The sequence below is a fragment of the Geotrypetes seraphini genome, chromosome 1 (assembly GCF_902459505.1).
Source record: "Geotrypetes seraphini chromosome 1, aGeoSer1.1, whole genome shotgun sequence".
In the NCBI taxonomy this organism is placed as follows: Eukaryota; Metazoa; Chordata; class Amphibia; order Gymnophiona; family Dermophiidae; genus Geotrypetes; species Geotrypetes seraphini.
Genome location: NC_047084.1, coordinates 386382503 through 386403680, shown reverse-complemented (window position 1 = coordinate 386403680; position 21178 = coordinate 386382503). Strand labels below are relative to the sequence as shown.

The 21178-nt window shown below is 46.6% G+C and overlaps 1 protein-coding gene across 3 annotated transcripts in view; it reads right to left on the bottom strand.

The window, feature by feature from the left end:
* The window catches only part of PIGG (phosphatidylinositol glycan anchor biosynthesis class G), a 327814-nt gene that overhangs the window by 271585 nt on the left and 35051 nt on the right, over nt 1-21178 (bottom strand). For all 3 annotated transcript variants that reach the window (XM_033916790.1, XM_033916782.1, XM_033916800.1), the window contains exon 3: nt 19265-19474. In XM_033916790.1, the coding sequence (XP_033772681.1) occupies nt 19265-19474 (210 nt within the window). The remainder of the gene's footprint in view (nt 1-19264; nt 19475-21178) is intronic.

Below are 21178 nucleotides of genomic sequence, written 5' to 3'. Positions count from 1 at the left end.
TAAAATAAAATGCTAGGCCGCGCATGCGCACTCTAAAGTCGTGTTCCCTGATCCGTCGCGGAAACACGACTGCGCATGCGCGCCCCTGGCTCTCACTGTACACTATGCTCAAGCTGCCGCCAATGCTCCTCTCTCGAACTGCAGCAGGATCGAGAGAGAAGCTGCGGCGGGGGCTTTCAGGACAGAATATGATTACCATGTTTCTTTAGGCAGCCCCGGTTGTTTACTTGGATTCAATGTCAGCATTAGGGTTCGCCGGTCGCCAGCCGTGAGAGCCGGGTGAGGAAGGCCGCCGCAGCCTCGCGGTTAGGTAGGGGGACAACAATCGCGCTTATGCTCAAGCCGCCGCCACGACTCCTCTCTCGAACCGCACCAGGATCGAGAGAGGAGCTGCAGCGGGGGCTTGAGCATAAGCGCCATTGTTGTCCCCCTACCTAGCCACGAGGCTGCGGCGGCCTTCCTCACCCGGCTCTCACGGCTGGCGGCCGGCGAACCCTAATGCTGACATTGAATCCAAGTAAACAACCGGGGCTGCCTAAAGAAACAAAGTTTCACGGTGCTTGGCCCGCCAAACAATTCCTGCCGTTGCCGAAATTTGCCCCACCGTTCCTTCCCTTCCTCCATCAGGTACAGTTCAGCTCCGCCTATGTTAAAAGGAGCTGCTTTGAAATTGGAGCCCTGCCGCCACCGTAACATGTTCCCTCTGCCGCGGTCCCATATGTCAGAGAAGGGGCGGGACCAAGGCAGAGGGGAAAGTGCTACGGCAGTGGCAGGCCTCCGATTTCGACGCGGCTCCTTTTAACATTGGTGGATTCACTGCACCTGATGGAGGGAGGGAGGGAAAGGTGGTTGTGCGCTGTTGAGCCCCTCTTTGCTCTCAGACCCTCTCCTAACTGCTCCCTCCTGTCTCAGACCAATGGGGGGAGGTGCCCGTCTTCAGCTGCAGAGATGGAGGGAGGAAAGAAGAAAGAAGGGGCCCTGGCAAGCGAGTTATCAAAAGCCAACAAAGCCTGAGACCCCTACATGGTATGAATAATGACCAGACAAAAGGTAAGAAAAATAATTTTATTTTCTGTTTTGTGATTACAATATGTCAGATTTGAAATGTGTCTTGAGGGAGGCTGCCGCCGCGGCTTTGGACAGAGGGGCACCATTTTCGTGGGAGCCGGCCTTCGGAGAGGCATGGGACGCGGGGACAGATGCGGGAGGGGCTGCCGCTGAGAAGGGCTTTGGTGGGGGAGCCAGCCAGACTGCGAGTGTGGGGACGTTGTAAGCGCGGATTGGTCAAGGAGCCGCCGCTACCGAGGCTTTGAAATTGCTCTCCCACCGTCACTCCCTCCCGCCCCTGCCTCTGCCCCTGCCCAGGTTCAAAAGCAGGAGAGGCAGTCATCTAGCACCCGTTAATCTAACAGGCTTAAACACTAGTATAACATAAGAAAATAAGCAATGCCTCTGCTGGGTCAGACCAGAGATCCATCGCACCCAGCAGTCTGCTCACGTGGCGGCCCATAAGGTCCAGGACCTGTATAGTAGTTCTCTATCTATACCCTTCAATCACCTTTTCCTTCAGAAAATCATCCAATCCCTTCTTGAACCCCAATACCGTACTCTGTCCTATCATACCCTCTGAAAGCGCGTTCCAGGTGTCCACCACCCTTTGAGTGAAGAAGAACTTCCTAGAATTGGTTCTGAATCTGTCCCCTCTTAATTTTTCCGAATGCCCTCTCGTTCTTGTAGTTTTCGAAAGTTTGAAGAATCTGTCCTTTTCCACTTTCTCTATGCCCTTCATAAGAACATAAGAACATAAGAACATAAGTAGTGCCTCTGCTGGGTCAGACCACAGGTCCATCACGCCCAGCAGTCCGCTCCCGCGGCGGCCCAACAGGTCATGACCTGTCTGAATCACCCCTTGGTTTCTCATCAAAGTCCTATCTTCCCATCAAATTCTTGACCCTTTGTCCCCGCACCCCTTTCAGTACCCTACGATCCCTTTGTCCCTCAGGAATCTGTCCAATCCCTGTTTGAATCCCTGTACTGTATTCTGCCTGATCACTTCCTCCGGGAGCGCATTCCATGTGTCCACGACCCTTTGGGTGAAGAAAAACTTCCTTGCATTTGTCTTGAACCTATCCCCCTTCAGTTTCTCCGAGTGCCCCCTCGTACCCGTTGTCCCTCTCAGTCTGAAGAACCTGTCCCTATCCACCCTCTCTATGCCTCTCAGGATTTTGAAGGTCTCTATCATATCTCCCCTGAGCCTCCTCTTTTCCAGAGAGAAGAGACCCAGCTTATCCAGCCTCTCAGCGTATGGGCAGTTTTCCAGCCCTCTTACCAGCTTCGTTGCTCTTCTTTGGACTCTCTCAAGTACCGCCATGTCCTTCTTGAGGTGCGGCGACCAATACTGAACACAGTATTCCAGATGCGGGCGCACCATCGCCCGATATAGTGGCATGATGACTTCCCGCGTCCTGGTTGTGATACCCTTCTTTATGATGCCCAGCATCCTGTTGGCTTTTTTCGCCGCTGCTGCACACTGTGCGGATGGCTTCATCGATGCATCCACTAGCACACCCAAGTCTCTCTCAAGTCCGCTGTCTCCCAGCAGTGCCCCCCCCATTTTGTAGTTGAACAACGGGTTCTTATTTCCTATATGCATGACCTTGCATTTCTCAACGTTAAAGCGCATTTGCCATTTGTTTGCCCAGTCTTCCAGCTTGTCCAGGTCCCTTTGCAGGTCCTCACACTCCTCCCTGGTCCTAACTCTTCCGCAGAGTTTGGTATCGTCTGAAAATTTTATAACCTCGCATTTTGCCTCCGTTTCCAGGTCATTGATAAATATGTTGAAGAGTAGCGGCCCTAGCACCGATCCCTGCGGCACACCGCTCGTGACTCCCCGCCAGTCAGAATATTGGCCCTTCACTCCGACCCTCTGCAGTCTACCTGATAGCCAGTGCTTGATCCATCTTTGTACATCCCCGCCCACCCCGTGGTTCCACAGCTTCTTAAGCAGCCTTTCATGTGGCACCTTATCAAAAGCCTTTTGAAAATCGAGGTAAATGATGTCCATGGGTTCCCCTTTGTCCACCTGACTGCTTATTCCCTCAAAGAAGTACAGTAGGTTCGTAAGGCATGACCTTCCCTTACAGAATCCGTGCTGGCTTGTTCGCAGTAAGTCATTTTTCTCGATGTGTTCGCAAATGTTGTCCTTGATCATCGCTTCCACCATCTTCCCTATAACTGAAGTCAGGCTCACCGGCCTGTAGTTCCCGGGGTCACCCCTCGATCCCTTCTTAAAGATAGGTGTGACATTCGCCAGTTTCCAGTCCTCTGGCACCTCTCCTGTTCTCAGGGATAGGTTGCAAACATGCTGGATTGTGCCCGCTATTTCCTGTCTTAGTTCCTTTAGAACCCTTGGGTGGATCCTGTCCGGTCCCGGTGATTTGCCGCTTTTTAGCCTGATCTTGTAAGTCTCTATCATGTCCCCTCTAAGCCTCCATTTCTCCAGGGAGAAGAGCCCCAGTCTCTCTAATCTTTCAGCATATGAAAGATTTTCCATACCCCTTATCAGTCGTGTCGCTCTCCTCTGCACCCTCTCGAGTATCGCCATATCCTTCTTTAGGTACAACGACCAGTATTGGATGCAGTACTCCAGATGCGGGCGCACCATCGCCCGATACAACGGCAGGATAACATCCTTCGTTCTGGTTGTTATACTTTTTTGATAATACTTAGCATTCTGTTCGCCTTCTTTGAGGCCGCTGCGCACTGTGCCGATGTTTTCATCGTTTTATCGACCAGTACCCCCAAGTCCTTCTCTAGGCTACTTTCACCCATTACCAGCCCTCCCACTGTAGAGCTGTAACAGGGCCAACCGGATTGCCCACAGATCCAGGCAATTTATCGACTACCTGTCCTCCAGAGCTCAAAAGAAAATAAGGGGACATGCATATCATTAGCATTGAATGAAAAGATCATAAGCATCAAACAAAAGAATATCACAATCATATCATATAAAAGATATAATAAGTATGTGAAAGAACATAAAAGATCAAATCAAATTAAACCAAACATACCCAGTAGATGGCGCCAAAGTACAGGTCATAAAACCAAAAAAGGAATTGTATAAAAGATATAAAAATATAAAACTTTGAAATCACAAGGAAAACTTTGGATATGAACACACAAAGTGCTAAAAAGTTATTATTGTGTGAGAATACCAAAGTGCACAGTATGTGCTTCTCAATATGTAAATAAAAATTATTTGTTTCTAAAGAGGTAAAATGAAGGTTATGGGCCCAAACAGAAAAGTGCAGCATTGGATTAAAAAAAAAAGGTGTGGGGAAGGTTACCTCTCGATAAGAACAAAAGAATAACCTTGCTGGGTCAGACCAATGGTCCATCATGCCCAGTAATCCATTCTCACGGTGGCCAATCCAGGTCACTAGTACCTGGCCAAAACTCAAACAGTAGCAACATTCCATGCTGCTGATCCAGGGCAAGCAGAGGCTTCCTCCATGTCTTAATAACAGACTATGGACTTTTCCTCCAGGAATTTGTCCAAACCTTTCTTAAAACCAGAAACGCTAACCACTTTTATTACAACCTCTAGCTCCTCTAGGAGCCTGTTACTCAACATAGTTCCTTAAGCAATAAAACCAACACAGAAATCAATTTTGAAAGGTCTGCGAGCCAAAAGGGACAGCTCATGTAATAAAATATATCTTTGGGCACTTACCAAACAAAAAAACGCTGCAACATTCTGCATGAGCTGAATAGCGTCGCTGCTAGATAGAAGCGCACGTCAAACAGAAACCACTTTAAGGCTCCTCTGATGGTGCAAAACTATGTAATCAGAAATCATAATAAAAGTATGACAAGCATTTGTAAAGAAAGCAGGGGTAAACCAATGAAATAATAATGAAAAGATAAAAAGAAAAATCTATGGCAAAAAATACAAAAGTGCAAAAATGTAAGGCTATACTAAAACATTTAAAAAATCTTGAAAAATGATCTTAAAGTTACTCTGAAACTAGTAACAACTCAAAAGAAGGGTAATAGCGGAAAAAAGATTACAAAATACATAGAAACAGATGAAAAAGGAACATGTGATCTGATAAAAGGGGGTGATGCACCAAATGATGAATACCATACTAAATACAAATGACAAATGAATACAAATGAAATACCATACTAAATGTAAATAACACTATTATGTTTGACCAACCTGTGCCAAATGGTCATATCATAGGGCAGGGGTCCCCAAAGTCCCTCCTTGAGGGTCGAATCCAGTTAGGTTTTCAGGATTTCCCCAATGAATATGCATGAGATCTATGTGCATGCACTGCTTTCAATGCATATTCATTGGGGAAATCCTGAAAACCCGACTGGATTCGGCCCTCAAGGAGGGACTTTGGGGACCCCTGTCATAGGGTATGTCTCAAAAAATTGTTTTTGTAGTTTTTGTTTAAAAATGATGTAACTCCCTACCTATAAGGACACATATGTGGACAAACAGGACCTATAATATGAACCTGTGTTTTAGGGTAGCCAATGAACTAGCGCTGGCATTTTTGTTTAAAATCCTGTGTTTTAGGGTAGCCATTGATCTGGTATAGAGCCAGTATTTCTGACCTACTAGTTTTCAGCCATTGTGTCTGTTGACTAGGTGTAGAAGGGAGGGGCTCTGATTTACTACTAAGGTTAACTGTATTATCTTTGGGACAGTGTTGTGAACAAGACTGCTTTGACAACTTCTAAACGCTAAGTTACTCAGAATTTCATATTCTGCTCTTTTCACTGTTTTTCAGCATTATATCTGCTTAATTTCTCATCTCCTCCTCCCCGTTTCTTTAAAACAAAAACAAAAACCAAAAAACAAGAAAATAAACCCTTCTCTGTCCTTTGTTAAAGACTTATAGTCCCACCCACCCCAGGGATCACTGCTCATATATAAAGAACAAAATAATCAGGACTACTCAAATCAAGTCACTTCACAACCAATCAAGATGACCTTAATTCTATGCAATCACTGTGGTGCTTTAATTCCAAGACACACTATTTGGAAGTTTAAGGCTTGCCCCATCTGTCTTCAACTTGCTAGTATTAAAGAGGAGCTCTGCAAACTTAAACAGGAATAGAATACAATTAAAGCAGCTTCCATCACTCCACAAAATCATATCAACTTACCACCTCTACCTCAAAGAATAAAACAGCCCAGGAATAAATGGGTCACAGTAGGCTCAGGAAGACTACGACATGTAACAACAGAAACATCCACCTTCACAAATATTACCTCTACAGAATTCCATCGCTCCACTAGTGCACTGCGATACTCAAGAAAACAGAAGGGAGGTGGGACTGGAACCAATGAAGGTAACTCAAGAGAACAAGCACACCCTAAGCACAAATAAAAAAGCCAAAAACAGAAAACTATTACTGTTGCTCAGACACCTTAGACTACAAATCTAAAAGCAAACAACTGTATACCCGGCTAAAGAACAGAGGGTATCCTCCAACTGTACTGAAAAAAGCCTACAAAAGGGCCAAGTTCATAAACAGAGACCTCTTATTTCTCCCTAGAGAAAACGATAATGAGACTATGGAGAACATTGTCACATGTGTTCTAGAATACTCCCCCAACATCAATAGCATTACAAGGATCCTACGACACCATTGGGAATTAATGGAATTGCATCCAACATTCAGTGACACCCATTTAAGGATGGCATACTCCCGCCAAAAGAACTTTAAAGAACTTTTAAGCCCATCCGATCTCACAGAGTCTCATTCAATCATTGCTCAATCCGCTGGCCATTTTAAATGTGGCAAATGTTCCACTTGTCTAATAACACGGGAACTTATTGATTTTTTTGTTCATCCAAGTACAGGTCAAACTTTTAGGCTGAAACACACAACCTCATGTAACTCGACGTTTCTGGTCTATGTTTTTATTTGCCCATGTCCCAAAATTTATGTGGGCCAGACCACTCGCCCTTTTAGAACACGGGCTACTGAGCACAAAAGTTGCATTCGGAATAACAGACTTCAAGCCCCTATGGTCACACATTGTTTGGAGTATAATCACTTATTTACAGATTTACAATGTTGTGTGATCGATCACATCAATGACAGCTGCATTGACCGACAACAGTGACTTATGCGGGCTGAACAAGCATGGATTTACAAATTAAACAGCGAGGAACCGAATGGGCTGAATCTAAAACTAGAGTGGAACGTTTTCTTCTGACCCTTTTCTTTTGATTCTTTTGACTCTTGATTCTTTTGTAATTTTCACTCCTCATTGTAGGATCGAATTGCGCTAACAGATAGGTACTTTTTCTTTTTTACTTTCTACTTTTTGCTTGAAAAATATGAAAAACATGAGATAAAAAACACAAAAGCTAAGAGAAAATCTTCAAAAACATATTAAAACACAAATAAAAACTAGTAGAAAGTCCTTTTCCAATTCTTTTTAGACTGCAATACCTTCCTTCTATGTCAGTAGCTTAGTCAGCATTTTTACTGCACAACCACTTCCGGGGTTTGACGTCATCTCCCGGGAGTTCATAACCCAGTACAGTCATGGTGCAGCCATCTTTTTGATCAGAAGAGACGATACGGCGTCCTGCATAAAAGGTATGTCATAGTGGCTTCTTAAGAATTTCTTGAAGTTATGCTCAAGTCCAGTGTATTTTCTTTTCTGGCCCTAGTTTTGATCGGACTATGATACACCCTGAGGCAGCAAGTTAGTGAAACGCTGGCCACCGTCGGTGTACCGATCAACAGAGATAAGTTGAAAGTTTTTTCTTCTATCGATCATGCATAGACAGCCCTGCTTATAGTTTTTCTATTTTTGGAGTACAACGGAGGTTTTTGCCAGTGAGGTTACCACCCTACCACCTTTAACCACCATTGTGGTGGTGGGAGGGCATTTGTCTGAGGCTTTTCCTCCAGTTCAGTTGGAACATTCTCCTTTGAACTAAAGCAGCACTGCCTACATTTATATATGACATTGCTCTTTTCTTTTTCTTGTGAAAGTGTGTTTCATTATACTATTTCCAAGGTCTGACGTCTCTTTCTTTCCTCTCCCTCCCTCCTTCCTTCCTTTCCCCTGGTCTGGCATCTGACTCCTTCCCTCCCCCAACTTTTTATTTCTTTCACCCTGCCCCCTTCTTTCTTTCTCTCTCTATCCATGCCCCCATTCTTTCTATATGTCTGTCTGTCTTTCTCCCTCTCTCCGTGCCCCCTTTCTTTCTTTTTTCTTTCTCCATGCCCGCCCTTTCTTTCTGTCTTTCTCTCTCCATGCCCCTTTCTGTCTGTGTCCCGTTTCCCTTCTTTCTTTCTGTCTCCCTGTCCCCCCTTTCTTTCTTTACTTCTCCCTGACCTCTCCCAAGCCACCACCATTGGGGAACAGGCTGCCACCGCCGCAATCAGGTAACAGGCCACCACCGCCGCAATCGGGGAACAGGCCGCCACCGCCACAATCGGGGAACAGGCCAGCGCCAAGGTCTTAACTCTCCCTGCTTATCTTCCCCAGCGCGGGGCTGACCAATTCACGCCACCCGACGTCAATTTTAACGTCAGGAAGGAACTTCCGGGCCAGCCAGGCAGCGACTGGCTGGCCTGGAACTTCCTCCCCGACGTTAGAATTGACGTCGGGTGGCGAGAATTGGTCGGTTCCGAGCTGGGGATGATATGCAGAGAGAGCTAAGACCTCGGGCGCTGGCCTGTTCCCCGATTGCGGTGGCTTGGGGGAGGGCAGTGGGAAGGGAAGCAGATTGGGGACCCCTGCTTTAAGCAAGGACAGATCGCAGGCCGCAAAATAGTCTCTGGGGGGCCACATGTGGCCCACGGGCCGCGTGTTTTAGACCGCTGCAATAGAAGGAAGAAGGTGCTGATGCCCATGTACAGGTCATTAGTGAGGCCCCTGTTGGAGTATTATGTTCAGTTTTGGAGACCGTATCTGGCGAAGGACGTAAGAAGACTTGAAGCGGTCCAGAGGAGGGCAACGAAGATGCGCCAAAAGACGTATGAGGAGAGACTGGAAGCCCTGAATATGTATACCCTAGAGGAAAGGGGGGACAGGGGAGATATGATTCAGACGTTAAAATACTTGAAGGGTATTAACATAGAACAAAATATTTTCCAGAGAAAGGAAAATGGTAAAACCAGAGGACTTAATTTGAGGTTGAGGGGCGGTAGATTCAAGAACAATGTTAGAAAATTCTACTTTACGGAGAGAGTAGTGGATGCCTGGAATGCGCTCCTGAGAGAGGTGGTGGAGAGTAAAACTGTGACTGAGTTCAAAGAAGCGTAGGATGAACACAGAAGATTTAGAATCAGAAAATAATATTAAATATTGAACTAAGGCCAGTACTGGGCAGACTTGCACGGTTTGTGTCTGTATATGGCCGTTTGGTGGAGGATGGGCTGGGGAGGGCTTCAATGGCTGGGAGGATGTAGATGGGCTGGAGTAAGTCTTAACAGAGATTTCGGCAGTTGGAACCCAAGTACAGTACCGGGTAGAGCTTTGGATTCTTGCCCAGAAATAGCTAAGAAGAAAAAATTTAAAAAATTTTAAATTGATTCAGGTTGGGCAGACTGGATGGACCATTCAGGTCTTTATCTGCTGTCATCTACTAAGTTACTATGTTACATGTGATCTGATGAAACATGAAAGTTTTAAAGAATCACCGTAAGATCTATCTCTTAATTTATACCAAGTGGGGTAAGGCTTTGAAAATCAATCTTTGTTCCTCTTGTAGCAAAATGTTATCAATATCTCCTCCTCTTAAGTACATAAGAATAGCCTTACTGGGTCAGATCAATGGTCCATCAAGCCCAGTAGCCCGTTCTTACAGTGGGTAATCCAGGTCTTTGATCATTTTTAGTACATAGAGTTTTAAATCATCTGCAGTGTGTCCCATTATTACATTACATAAGTGATTTCTATTCCGCCATTACCTTGCGGTTCAAGGCGGATTACATTATTACAATTTACAGTATTACATTACAGTATTTACATTATATTCCAGTGTTCCACCAGTGGTGACATAGCACCTCTTTTGATGCAGCTCTGATGTTCAATTATTCTTGTCCATATCACAGGTTTTGTTTTACCAATATAAATTAATTTTCTCGCACAGACATTGTATCAAATATATCACATAGGCTGATTTACAGTCTGAGCAGTGTCTTATGTCAAAAACAAATCCGGTCTTTGGATGAGTAAAATGGTTGATGACCATGGTGGCATGCTGGCACACACTGCATTTTTCACAAGTGCGATGCCCCACATGTATTGGTGTGTCGTCAGATCTCAAGTGTGCTAAGAAAGATGGTACCAACTTCTCCTTCAGATTCTTTTTCCTCATGAATGCAGTTACTGGACATTTATTTTTGAAGCAAGAGTGCTTTTCTAGAATGTGCCAATGTTTATGGATTATTTTTTGCACATCTTGAGCCATATATGAGTATCTAAGAGTACAAACCAGTTCAGGTGGACATCTCTGCACTCTATTTTGTAGTAGCGAGTCTCTGTCAAAGAAGTTGGCCCTCAAAAAGCCTTCCTGGATACATTTTCCCGGATACCCATGATGTTAAAATTTTTTGGCCAGATGTTCCAATTGTTCCTTAAAGTCGCTTTCGTTGGTGCATATGCATTTCTTACGTAAAAACTGACTATATGGTAAACTGGCCTTCAGAGTGCGTTGATGGTAACTGCTGAACCCCAAAAAGGAGTTTCTAATCTGTAGGTTTCTTGTACACTTTTGTGGTGATAGTATCAAAATGCTTGGTGATATGCAAGTCCAAAAAACTAATTTTGGTATGGTCATATGTGACCTTGAATGTCAGATTTTTGTTTCTGGCTTTCGACCATGCAAAAAAAGTATTCTAATTCAGTGATTTCGACCTCCCATAGTAAGAAAATATCATCAATGTACCGCTTATAAAATTTAACATTGTTCATATAGGTGTACTGTGTAAGATGTTTCTCTTCAAAATTTGCCACATATAAATTTGCTATATCTGGTGCCATCATGGCACCCATCACTGTCCCCTTGATTTGTTGATAGGTCTCTTGAAACAAAAAAAAATTCTGCATCAATGCAAAGGTTGCAAGCATCACTATGAAGAAGTTCGGTATTCTTTTTTAACTGTATCTCTGTATTTTGCAGGATGTCTCCTACTATTTTCAAAGCTAATGTCTGTGGGATGTTTGTATATAGTGAATCTATATCAAGTGTGACGAGGGTGATATCAAAGGTCCTCCTCTAGCTGTGTTAGCATGTTGATCATATCTGCAAAGTCCTTAATGCATGATTTTATTTGAGGGATATAGAGTTGAAGAAAATGGTCAACAAAAGTGGAAAGTGGTTCTAGGACCGATACATTACCAGATATGATCTGTCTCCCTGGTGGTGCAGATGAGGATTTGTGAATCTTTGAAAGAGTATAGATGGTGGATATTCTGGGGTTCTTGACTGTTAAAAAATCCCTTTTCTTGGATGTAATGTATCCAGCCTTAAAAGCAATCTTCAGTAGTTATCTCCTCCTATAGCTCTGGTGTTGGATCTTGCTCTAGGAGTAGATAATATCTTCTATCCTGCAGATGTCATTCAATCTCATTTACATAGTCTTCTCTTTCTGGATGACAATACCTCAACCCCTATCTGCTGGTTTTATTACAATCCTCTGGTTGTTTGAAAGGGATTGACTATTACTCAGGTTGATATAATGTTGTTTCTTTCTATACCACAAGGATCCCCTCTATCGCCCATACTTTTTAACCTCTTCATAGCTTCCTTAGGCACTGCCCTAGATGCCCTAAATATAACATCTTTCAGCTACGCGGATGACATAACCATCCTCCTCCCCTACGACATCCATGACCCCATCTCCAACGGACGCCTAAAAACAACACTGGAAACTGTAGAAAAATGGATGAAGAACCATAAGCTGAAACTGAATGCAGAGAAAACCAAATTCCTACTACTAGAGAAGGAACAAAAACTATCCCTAACAGAACTCGAAGTAAACGCAACCAAATATCCAATTCAGAGCACTCTCAAAATTCTGGGAATACAACTAGACAGATGCTGCACAATGCAAACACAAATCCACAAAATCATACAAAAAGCATTCTTCACCATGCGAAACCTAAGAAAAATAAGAAAATTCCTTACCAAAGAACACTACAAACTCATTGTACAATCCCTCATACTTAGTACCTTAGATTACTGCAACAGCCTCTACCTACCTTGCCCAAACAACATGATAAAACAACTGCAGACCGTTCAAAACACAGCCATCAGACTCATCTACGCTCTTAGAAAATTTGACCACATCACTCCCGCCTATGTAGACTCTCACTGGCTTCCAATAAAAGCAAGAACTCAATTCAAATTCTATTGTCTACTATTTAAAGTAACCCATGGCACTGCCCCCAGCTACTTAAGCAACCGCCTTCACCGCTACCACTCACCCAGATCAAGGAGAACTCAGAACCTATTCACCTTCCCCCCTCATAATGGTACCAGACGTAAAGCACAGTTACTTACCGTGTTATCCAGGGACAGCAGGCAGATATTCTTTACGCATGGGTGACGTCACCGACGGAGCCCTCGGTACGGACCTTTTTACTAGAAAGTTCTAGTTGGCCGCACCGCGCGTGCGCGAGTGCCTTCCCGCCCGACGGAGGAGTGCGTGGTCCCCAGTTAGTATAAGCCAGCTAAGAAGCCAACCCGGGGAGGAGGGTGGGACGTAAGAATATCTGCCTGCTGTCCCTGGATAACACCTGTTACGGTAAGTAACTGTGCTTTATCCCAGGACAAGCAGGCAGCATATTCTTTACGCATGGGTGACCTCCAAGCTAATAAAGAGGGAGGAGGGATGGTTGGCCATTTAGGAAAATAAATTCTGAAGTACAGATTGGCCGAAGTGCCCATCCCGTCTGGAGAAAGCATCCAGACAGTAGTGAGTAGTGAATGTGTGAACTGAGGACCAAGTGGCCGCCTTGCAGATTTCCTCAATGGGTGTGGAACGGAGGAAAGCAACAGAAGCGGCCATAGCTCTCACCCTGTGGGCCGTGACAGCACCGTCCAGTGACAGACCGGCCCGAGCATAACAGAACGCGATGCAAGCTGCAAGCCAGTTGGATAGCGTCCGTTTAGAGACCGGTCGACCCAAACGATTCGGGTCGAAGGTCAGGAAGAGCTGAGGGGACAAGCGGTGAGCCCTTGTACGATCAAGATAGTAAGCCAGGGCACGCTTGCAATCAAGACTGTGCAATGCCTGTTCCCCGGGATGTGAATGAGGTTTCGGGAAGAAAACAGGCAACACAATGGACTGGTTGAGGTGAAAAGCTGAGACCACCTTGGGGAGGAACTTTGGATGGGTGCGCAGAACCACCTTGTCATGGTGAAAAATAGTGAACGGTGGATCGGCCACCAGTGCATGAAGCTCACTAACCCTCCTGGCAGAGGTGATGGCAATGAGGAAAAGCACCTTCCAAGTCAAAAATTTGAGCGAAGTTGTGGCAAGTGGCTCAAAAGGAGGTTTCATGAGGGCAGACAAAACCACATTCAGGTCCCAGACGACCGTAGGAGGCTTCAGAGGTGGTTTGATGTTGAAGAGGCCCCTCATGAATCGGGAAACCAGAGGGTGAGCCGTGAGGGGTTTTCCTAGGACAGGCTCATGAAATGCCGTGATGGCACTGAGATGGACTCTGATTGAGGTAGACTTGAGGCCTGCGTTGGACAGGGAGAGCAAGTAGTCCAGAACAGGTTCCACCGCTAAAGAGGTGGGATTGTGATGATGACGGAGGCACCAAGAGGAGAACCTGGTCCACTTCTGATGGTAACATTGGAGGGTGGCAGGTTTCCTGGAGGCGTCCAAAATGAGACGGACAGGCTGAGATAGATTTCCTGGAGAGGTCAGCCCGAGAGAAACCAAGCTGTCAGGTGGAGCGAAGACAGATTGGGATGTAGTAGAGACTGATGCTGCTGTGTAAGTAGAGTAGGAAACACAGGTAGAGGAATGGGCTCCCTGGAGCTGAGCTGAAGCAGGAGGGAGAACCAGTGTTGACGAGGCCACCGGGGAGCTATGAGGATCATGGTGGCTCCGTCCCTGCGGAGTTTGGATAAAGTCCGCAACATCAGAGGTAGAGGAGGAAAGGCATAGAGGAACCGATCCGTCCAATCGAGAAGGAATGCATCCGGTGCCAGACGGTGAGGAGAGAAGAGTCTGGAGCAGAACTGGGGCAGCTGATGGTTGTGAGGGGCTGCAAACAGGTCCACTTGCGGAGTGCCCCAGCGAGCAAAAATGGAGAGGAGCGTGGGAGGATCCAAAGTCCACTCGTGAGGTTGCAGGATGCGACTGAGATTGTCGGCCAGGGAGTTCTGTTCGCCCTGGATATAGACAGCCTTGAGGAAGAGACTGCGGGCCGTGGCCCAGGTCCAAATGCGAAGAGCCTCCTGACAAAGGAGGCGAGATCCGGTGCCGCCCTGTTTGTTTATGTAGTACATGGCGACTTGGTTGTCCGTGCACAGGAGCAGAACCTGAGGACAAAGAAGGTGCTGGAAGGCCTTGAGGGCGTAGAACATGGCTCGTAGTTCTAGGAAATTGATGTGATGTAGACGCTCCTGTGGGGTCCAAAGACCTTGGGTGCGTAGGTCTCCCAGGTGAGCTCCCCATGCATAAGGGGAGGCATCCGTGGTGATGATCATGGAATGTGGGGGCAGGTGAAAAAGAAGGCCCCTGGAAAGATTTGAGGAGTTCAACCACCATTGTAGAGATCGCTGAAGAGACGATGTCACAGAGATGGGATGAGAAAGAAGATTCGAGGTCTGTGACCACTGGTTGGCCAGAGTCCATTGAGGTGTCCTGAGGTGGAGTCGTGCCAGGGGAAGCACATGCACCGTCGAGGCCATGTGTCCCAGGAGGACCATCATCTGTCTGGCAGAAATGGAGTGATGAAGGAGCACCTGACGACACAGGCGGAGCAGATTCCGCTGTCGGTCGGAGGGGAGAAACGCCCTCATTAGCGTGGTGTCGAGAACTGCTCCAATGAACTGAAGGCGCTGTGTGGGAAGCAGATGCGACTTGGGGTAGTTGATCTCGAACCCCAGAAGATGTAGGAGAGAGATGGTATGATGAGTGGCTTGCAGCACAAGCGGAGACGTAGGTGCTTTCACCAACCAATCGTCCAAGTAGGGAAACACCTGGAGGTTGTGAGACCTGAGGAAGGCCGCCGCCACAATGAGGCATTTGGTGAACACCCTGGGTGATGAAGCGAGGCCAAAAGGTAGCACTTTGTACTGATAATGGCGATGGTGCACCTGGAATCGCAGGTAGCGACGTGAGGTTGGATTGATTGGGATGTGAGTGTAGGCCTCCTTGAGGTCCAGGGAACATAGCCAGTCGTTCTGAGAGAGATGAGGGTAAAGCGTAGCAAGGGAGAGCATTCTGAACTTCTCCTTGACTAGACACTTGTTGAGGTCCCTGAGATCGAGAATGGGACGTAGGTCTCCTGTCTTCTTTGGAACTAGAAAGTAACGGGAGTAGAATCCCCGGCCTCTTTGTTCCAGAGGTACTTCTTCGATGGCATTGAGGAGAAGGAGGGATTGGACCTCCCGCAGGAGGAGGGGGGTTTGAGTTGAAAGAGAAGCAGACTCTACGGGAGGATTGTCTGGTGGAAGAGTCTGGAAGTTGAGAGAGTAGCCGTGGCGGATGATGTTGAGGACCCACTGGTCCGATGTGATGACCTCCCAACGGCTGATGAAGATGTGGAGCCTGCCTCCGATTGGCTGAGGAAGAGGCAACGAGGGTGAAAGACTGGCTAAGCCCTGGAGAGAGGAGTCAAAAGGGCTGAGAAGGTTTGGCAGGAGGAAGAGGCTTGGCAGGTTGATTAGACTGTGCACGAGCCTGGGTGTGTTGGTGTTGGCGGGCCCGCCTAGGTTGCTGTGAAGGTGGGTTGAGCGGCCTGGCGGAGAACCTGCGTTGATATGAGGTCTGTGGTCTGTAAGGACGAGCAGGAGGAGCCTTTTTCTTTGGTTTAATGAGAGTATCCCATCTGGTCTCATGGGCGGAGAGTTTCTGTGTGGTGGTATCCAGGGACTCTCCGAATAATTTGTCTCCCAGACATGGGGCGTTGGCTAGTCGGTCTTGATGGTTGACGTCCAGATCAGAGACCCTGAGCCAGGCCAGGCGGCGCATAGCCACCGCGATGGCAGATGCACGGGAGGTGAGCTCAAAGGAGTCATAGATAGAGCGCACCATAAATTTTCTCAGTTGTAGCAGGCTGGAGATGTGCTGCTGGAAAAGTGGAACCTTGTGCTCCGGCATGTACTTTTGCATGGCGGAGAGTTGCATTACCAGATGTTTCAGGTAGAATGAAAAATGGAACGAGTAGTTGTTTGCCCTGTTGGCAAGCATGGCATTCTGGTAGAGCCGCTTGCCAAACTTGTCCATAGTTTTGCCCTCTCTGCCAGGAGGGGTGGAGGCATAAACACTGGAGCCCTGAGTCTTTTTTAAAGTGGACTCTACTAGGAGAGACTCATGAGGCAGTTGGGGTTTATCAAATCCTGGGATTGGTATAACCCTATAGAGGCTGTCCAATTTACGGGGGGCCCCAGGGACAGTCAGCGGGTTCTCCCAATTTTTATAAAAAGTTTCCCGTAGGATATCATGCACGGGCAACTTTAGGAACTCTTTGGGAGGTTGATCGAAATCCAATGCCTCCAGGAAAGCTTGTGACTTCTTAGAGTCAGATTCCAGTGGCAAAGATAAGGCCCCCGACAACTCCCTGAGGAATTTAGAGAAGGAAGATTGTTCAGGTTTAGATGTGGTGTCGGGTGCCGAAGGCTCTTCGTCCGACGACGATGCATCCTCCTCGGTACCGGGAGGGGATTCTTCCCATAGGTCCGGGTCTCTGACATCGGTGTGTGCGTGTCGAGAGACCGGAGTGGAAGGCTCGGTATGGTGAGTTTTAGACAAAGACTTGCCTGAGCGTACCGAGACGTTACCGGGTGATGAAGACCTGTGTCTGTCTCGGTCCCGGGAAGTACGGTGCCGGTCAGGGTCGTGGGAAGACCGGTGCCCTGCTCGGTCCCGAGGAGGATCGGTCGTCGTCAAGGCGATAGTCTCGGCATGGGAATGGAGATGCGGTGCCGAGAGAATGGGCATGGAGGAGTCCATAGGTACCGATGGAGTGGATACCGGTTGGACGGTGTGGGGCTCGGGCCGGTCTGGTACCGAGAGCAGCGGTGCCAAGATAGAGGGTAAGAGCTGCTGAAGTTGCTGGTGGAGTTGTTCCTGCAACTTGTCCTGGAGGATGGCCGTGATGCGGTCATCCAGGGGAGGCACCGGAACCACTTTTTTCTTCTTTGGTTCCATGGGTGCCGCTCTACACTCCGGCGATGAGGAGGCCGATGACGAGGCACTCACCGATATCGGAGTGGAGCGTTTTTTGGTTCGGCGTGGAGCCGAAAGGACTGGTGTCGCCCCCGAGGTGGGAGGGCGCTCAAGGGTGGAAGGCTTCTTAGCCGGCTTACCTGGCGCCGGAGGCGCCGATGTCGTCTCAGGCGGCGTCGAAGTGGTCGGTGCCGATTTCGACGGTGCCGCAGATGAAGAGGTCGAATCCATAGTCGGGCCGGTGCCGAAAAGTAGATTTTGTTGGATTTGACGATTCTTCAAAGTGCGTTTTTTAAGAGTGGCACAGCGGGTGCAGGAGTCCGCCCGATGCTCCGGTCCCAAGCACTGCAAGCACCAGTTGTGTGGGTCAGTGAGGGAGATCGGGCGTGCACACCGCTGGCACTTCTTAAAACCGGGCTGCGGGGGCATGAATGGGAACACGGCCTCCGCAAAATCAAACCCCGAGGCCTGGATCGTGACAACAGGCCCCGCCGGGGCAGGAACGAAAAATAAGCAAAAAGAAAAGATTTTTTTTTTTTTTGTAAATTGAAAGAAAAAAGCACCCGAAGGTGAATAAACCGAAAAAATAACGCGAGCGGGAAGGCAAAAGGAGGATTTCAACGACGTTGAAAAACACACGTCTTCTTCGCTCCGCGGAAACGAAGAAACTGGGGACCACGCACTCCTCCGTCGGGCGGGAAGGCACTCGCGCACGCGCGGTGCGGCCAACTAGAACTTTCTAGTAAAAAGGTCCGTACCGAGGGCTCCGTCGGTGACGTCACCCATGCGTAAAGAATATGCTGCCTGCTTGTCCTGGGATAAGAAACTTTACGACAGCCTTCTGGCGACACAGGCAGCGAAAATTGACCCCACCATCATCAAACTGATGATCAAAACAACAGACATCAACCGCCTTTTCTTCAAAAAGAAATCAAAATAGTCCTATTCAAAAAACACGTCCTCACTTACTAATCTCCTCCCACTCGTACATGCTTTCACCCCTGCGAATAGCACATCAGTCATTCCCTCGAACCTCACCTTCCAAAAAAAAAAAAAAAATTATAAATAAATGCTAGGTAATCTTCTTTTATTACCCGAACATATTGTTTTTCTCCACTGTATCCTATAACTACTTGAATCTTTATATGTAACTTCTCAACTATATTATGTAATGTACAAGAACCACTGTTATATAATTCTCTCGGTAATGTCCAGATATCTTCTAATTTGTAATCCGCTTAGAACCGCAAGGCACAAGCGGAATAGAAATCACTAATGTAATGCAATGTAATATATCCCTATCAACACAGGAATGAAATGTGCCTTGATCGACAGCTACCTAGCAGCGCTGATCATGCCAGCAAAATTTATAGAATTACAACAGGCACCTGAAATGTAGGTCAGGGCTTTTAAGGCAATGTAATGTAGGCTAAGGTATTGCACGCCATCATTACTGGAGCTTATGTTTGACTAGATCACATTTACAGAGGCGCCTAAGGTCATTGCAGCTTAAACCATGCCTACTTTGATCTTAGGCGCCATTAGACACCTCTGTAGATGCTATTACGGCATCCTTTTTTGGAGGTGTCTACATTTTTTTAAATGACATTTTAATTGGTTTTAAATGATGCAGTCAATTACCATGCCAATTAACACCAATTAAAATGATTAAGTAAGGCGGCAGTAGGGTGCCTACGCCACCTAACTTATGATGCTGTTTAGAGAATTTGGGCCTAAATGCCAAGCTATATATAGGAAAAGAATGGGCAGCTTGGCATTTTATAAAAGGACCCGAGAGTTTAGAGATCTTAAATCTAAATTTCACGTATACTGAGACACAGGTAAAGAAACTTACCTCTGTGAAGTCTGAAACAAAAAATGAAGTAGTCCCATCATATTCCACAAAATGTTTTGGGAATAGTCTAAGCCATGTGTCATCTCCATAAAAAATCATTCTTTTCCCTGCTGTTTTTGCTTGCCATATCAAGTTATCTTCCAGCAATGCTGGGGAATTCAAATTCATGATAACATCAATAAATCCCGGTATACTTCCAGTCATGAGTGCCTGTTAAAGCAGTTATGAAACTTAAGATCAACAGGCAATAATATTCAAAGTATGTCATAAAAATCTAAGCACTCAGGCCTCGATTCTGTATAGGGCGTGCTAAAGTTAGGCGATGGTATGCATGCTACTGCCGCCTAACTGACCAATTACAGCGCACATTTTCTGAAAAAATTAGATGCACTGTTCTAAGACACTGGTCTTACGCCTACGGAGGTACATAGCAATGTGTACAGACGCATAAGGCAGGTGGAGGTATTTGCACTGAAAGTTGCCTTACACATCCATATGTGTCACTATGTGCCTCCATAGACGCGAGATTGGCACCTTAAATGCTGGCCTACATTTAAGGCACCCACACAAAACTATGGGCCCAATTCTACAATGCACGCCTAACGGTTGATTGACAACCACGCGGCTGCATGCCTACAAAGTAGGCATGTTAAGGCGTGGTTTGTAGAATCAGGGCCTCATGTAAGCACTTGATGTATGATGAGTGTGCAAAATGCAGTTAAATCAGTTTACATGGGTTTCACTGAACAGACCTTTTGGCCAAGGAATTAATTTCCTATAAAGTTTATTAAGCAAACCCCTCCCCACACACAAAATACACATAAGCAAACAATTTCCACAAAAAGCATTGTTTAGCAATAGCTTGAATTTAAATTCTGCACTTATTAAAACATACATGAAAACCAAGACCAAAATGTAATATCCCACCCTAACTTTTAAAATAATACATAATAAAATAAAATTTCTAGCCAAAAGAGCCAAAACAACAAAACCCTAATTTTCAGTTGAACAATGCAAAATCCTACCTAGCCATTAATTACACTACATAAACCCCCTCTTTTACTAAGGTGCGCTAACCAATCAGCACGCGCTAAACACTAGCGTATCCATAGACTAACATGCACGCGGAGACTATGTGGAGACGGACTAAGATAAAGCCCAACTGTTAAATAAACACTTCTGCTCAGTCTTCACCCGTGAGGCGCCGGGAATCGGCCCTCAGCCACAGACAAGGGTTAAATCAGTTGATCCGTTTAGTAATTTCAAGTTTACACCCAGCAGCGTCTACTGCAAGCTGTCAAAAATCAAGGTCAACAAGGCAATGGGGCCTGACAACCTACACCCTAGGGTGCTCAGGGAGTTGGGTGATGTCTTGGCGGAACCGCTATCCGCGCTCTTCAATCTCTCCTTTAGTACAGGGAACGTCCCGATGGACTTGAAGACGGCTAACGTCATTCCACTCCACAAGAAAGGCTCCAGGATGGAGATGGCAAATTACAGACCAGTGAGTCTCACATCAATAGTGAGCAAACTAATGGAAACCCTAATCAAACGCCAATTGGATAGGATCATGGACGAGGAGAATCTACAGGATCCCCGCCAACATGGATTTACTAAAGGGAGATCCTGCCAATCCAACCTGATCAGCTTCTTTGACTGGGTGACGAGGAAGCTGGATGCTGGTGAGTCCCTGGACATCGTCTACCTGGATTTCAGCAAAGCATTTTGATAGCGTACCACACCGCAGGTTGCTGAGCAAGATGAGTTCTTTAGGATTGGGCGACACATTGACCAAATGGGTTGGGAACTGGCTTGGAGGTAGGTTTCAGAGGGTAGTGGTGAATGGCCCCCTCCGAAATGTCAGAGGTGATAAGTGGAGTGCCACAAGGCTCCGTCCTGGGCCCGATCTTGTTC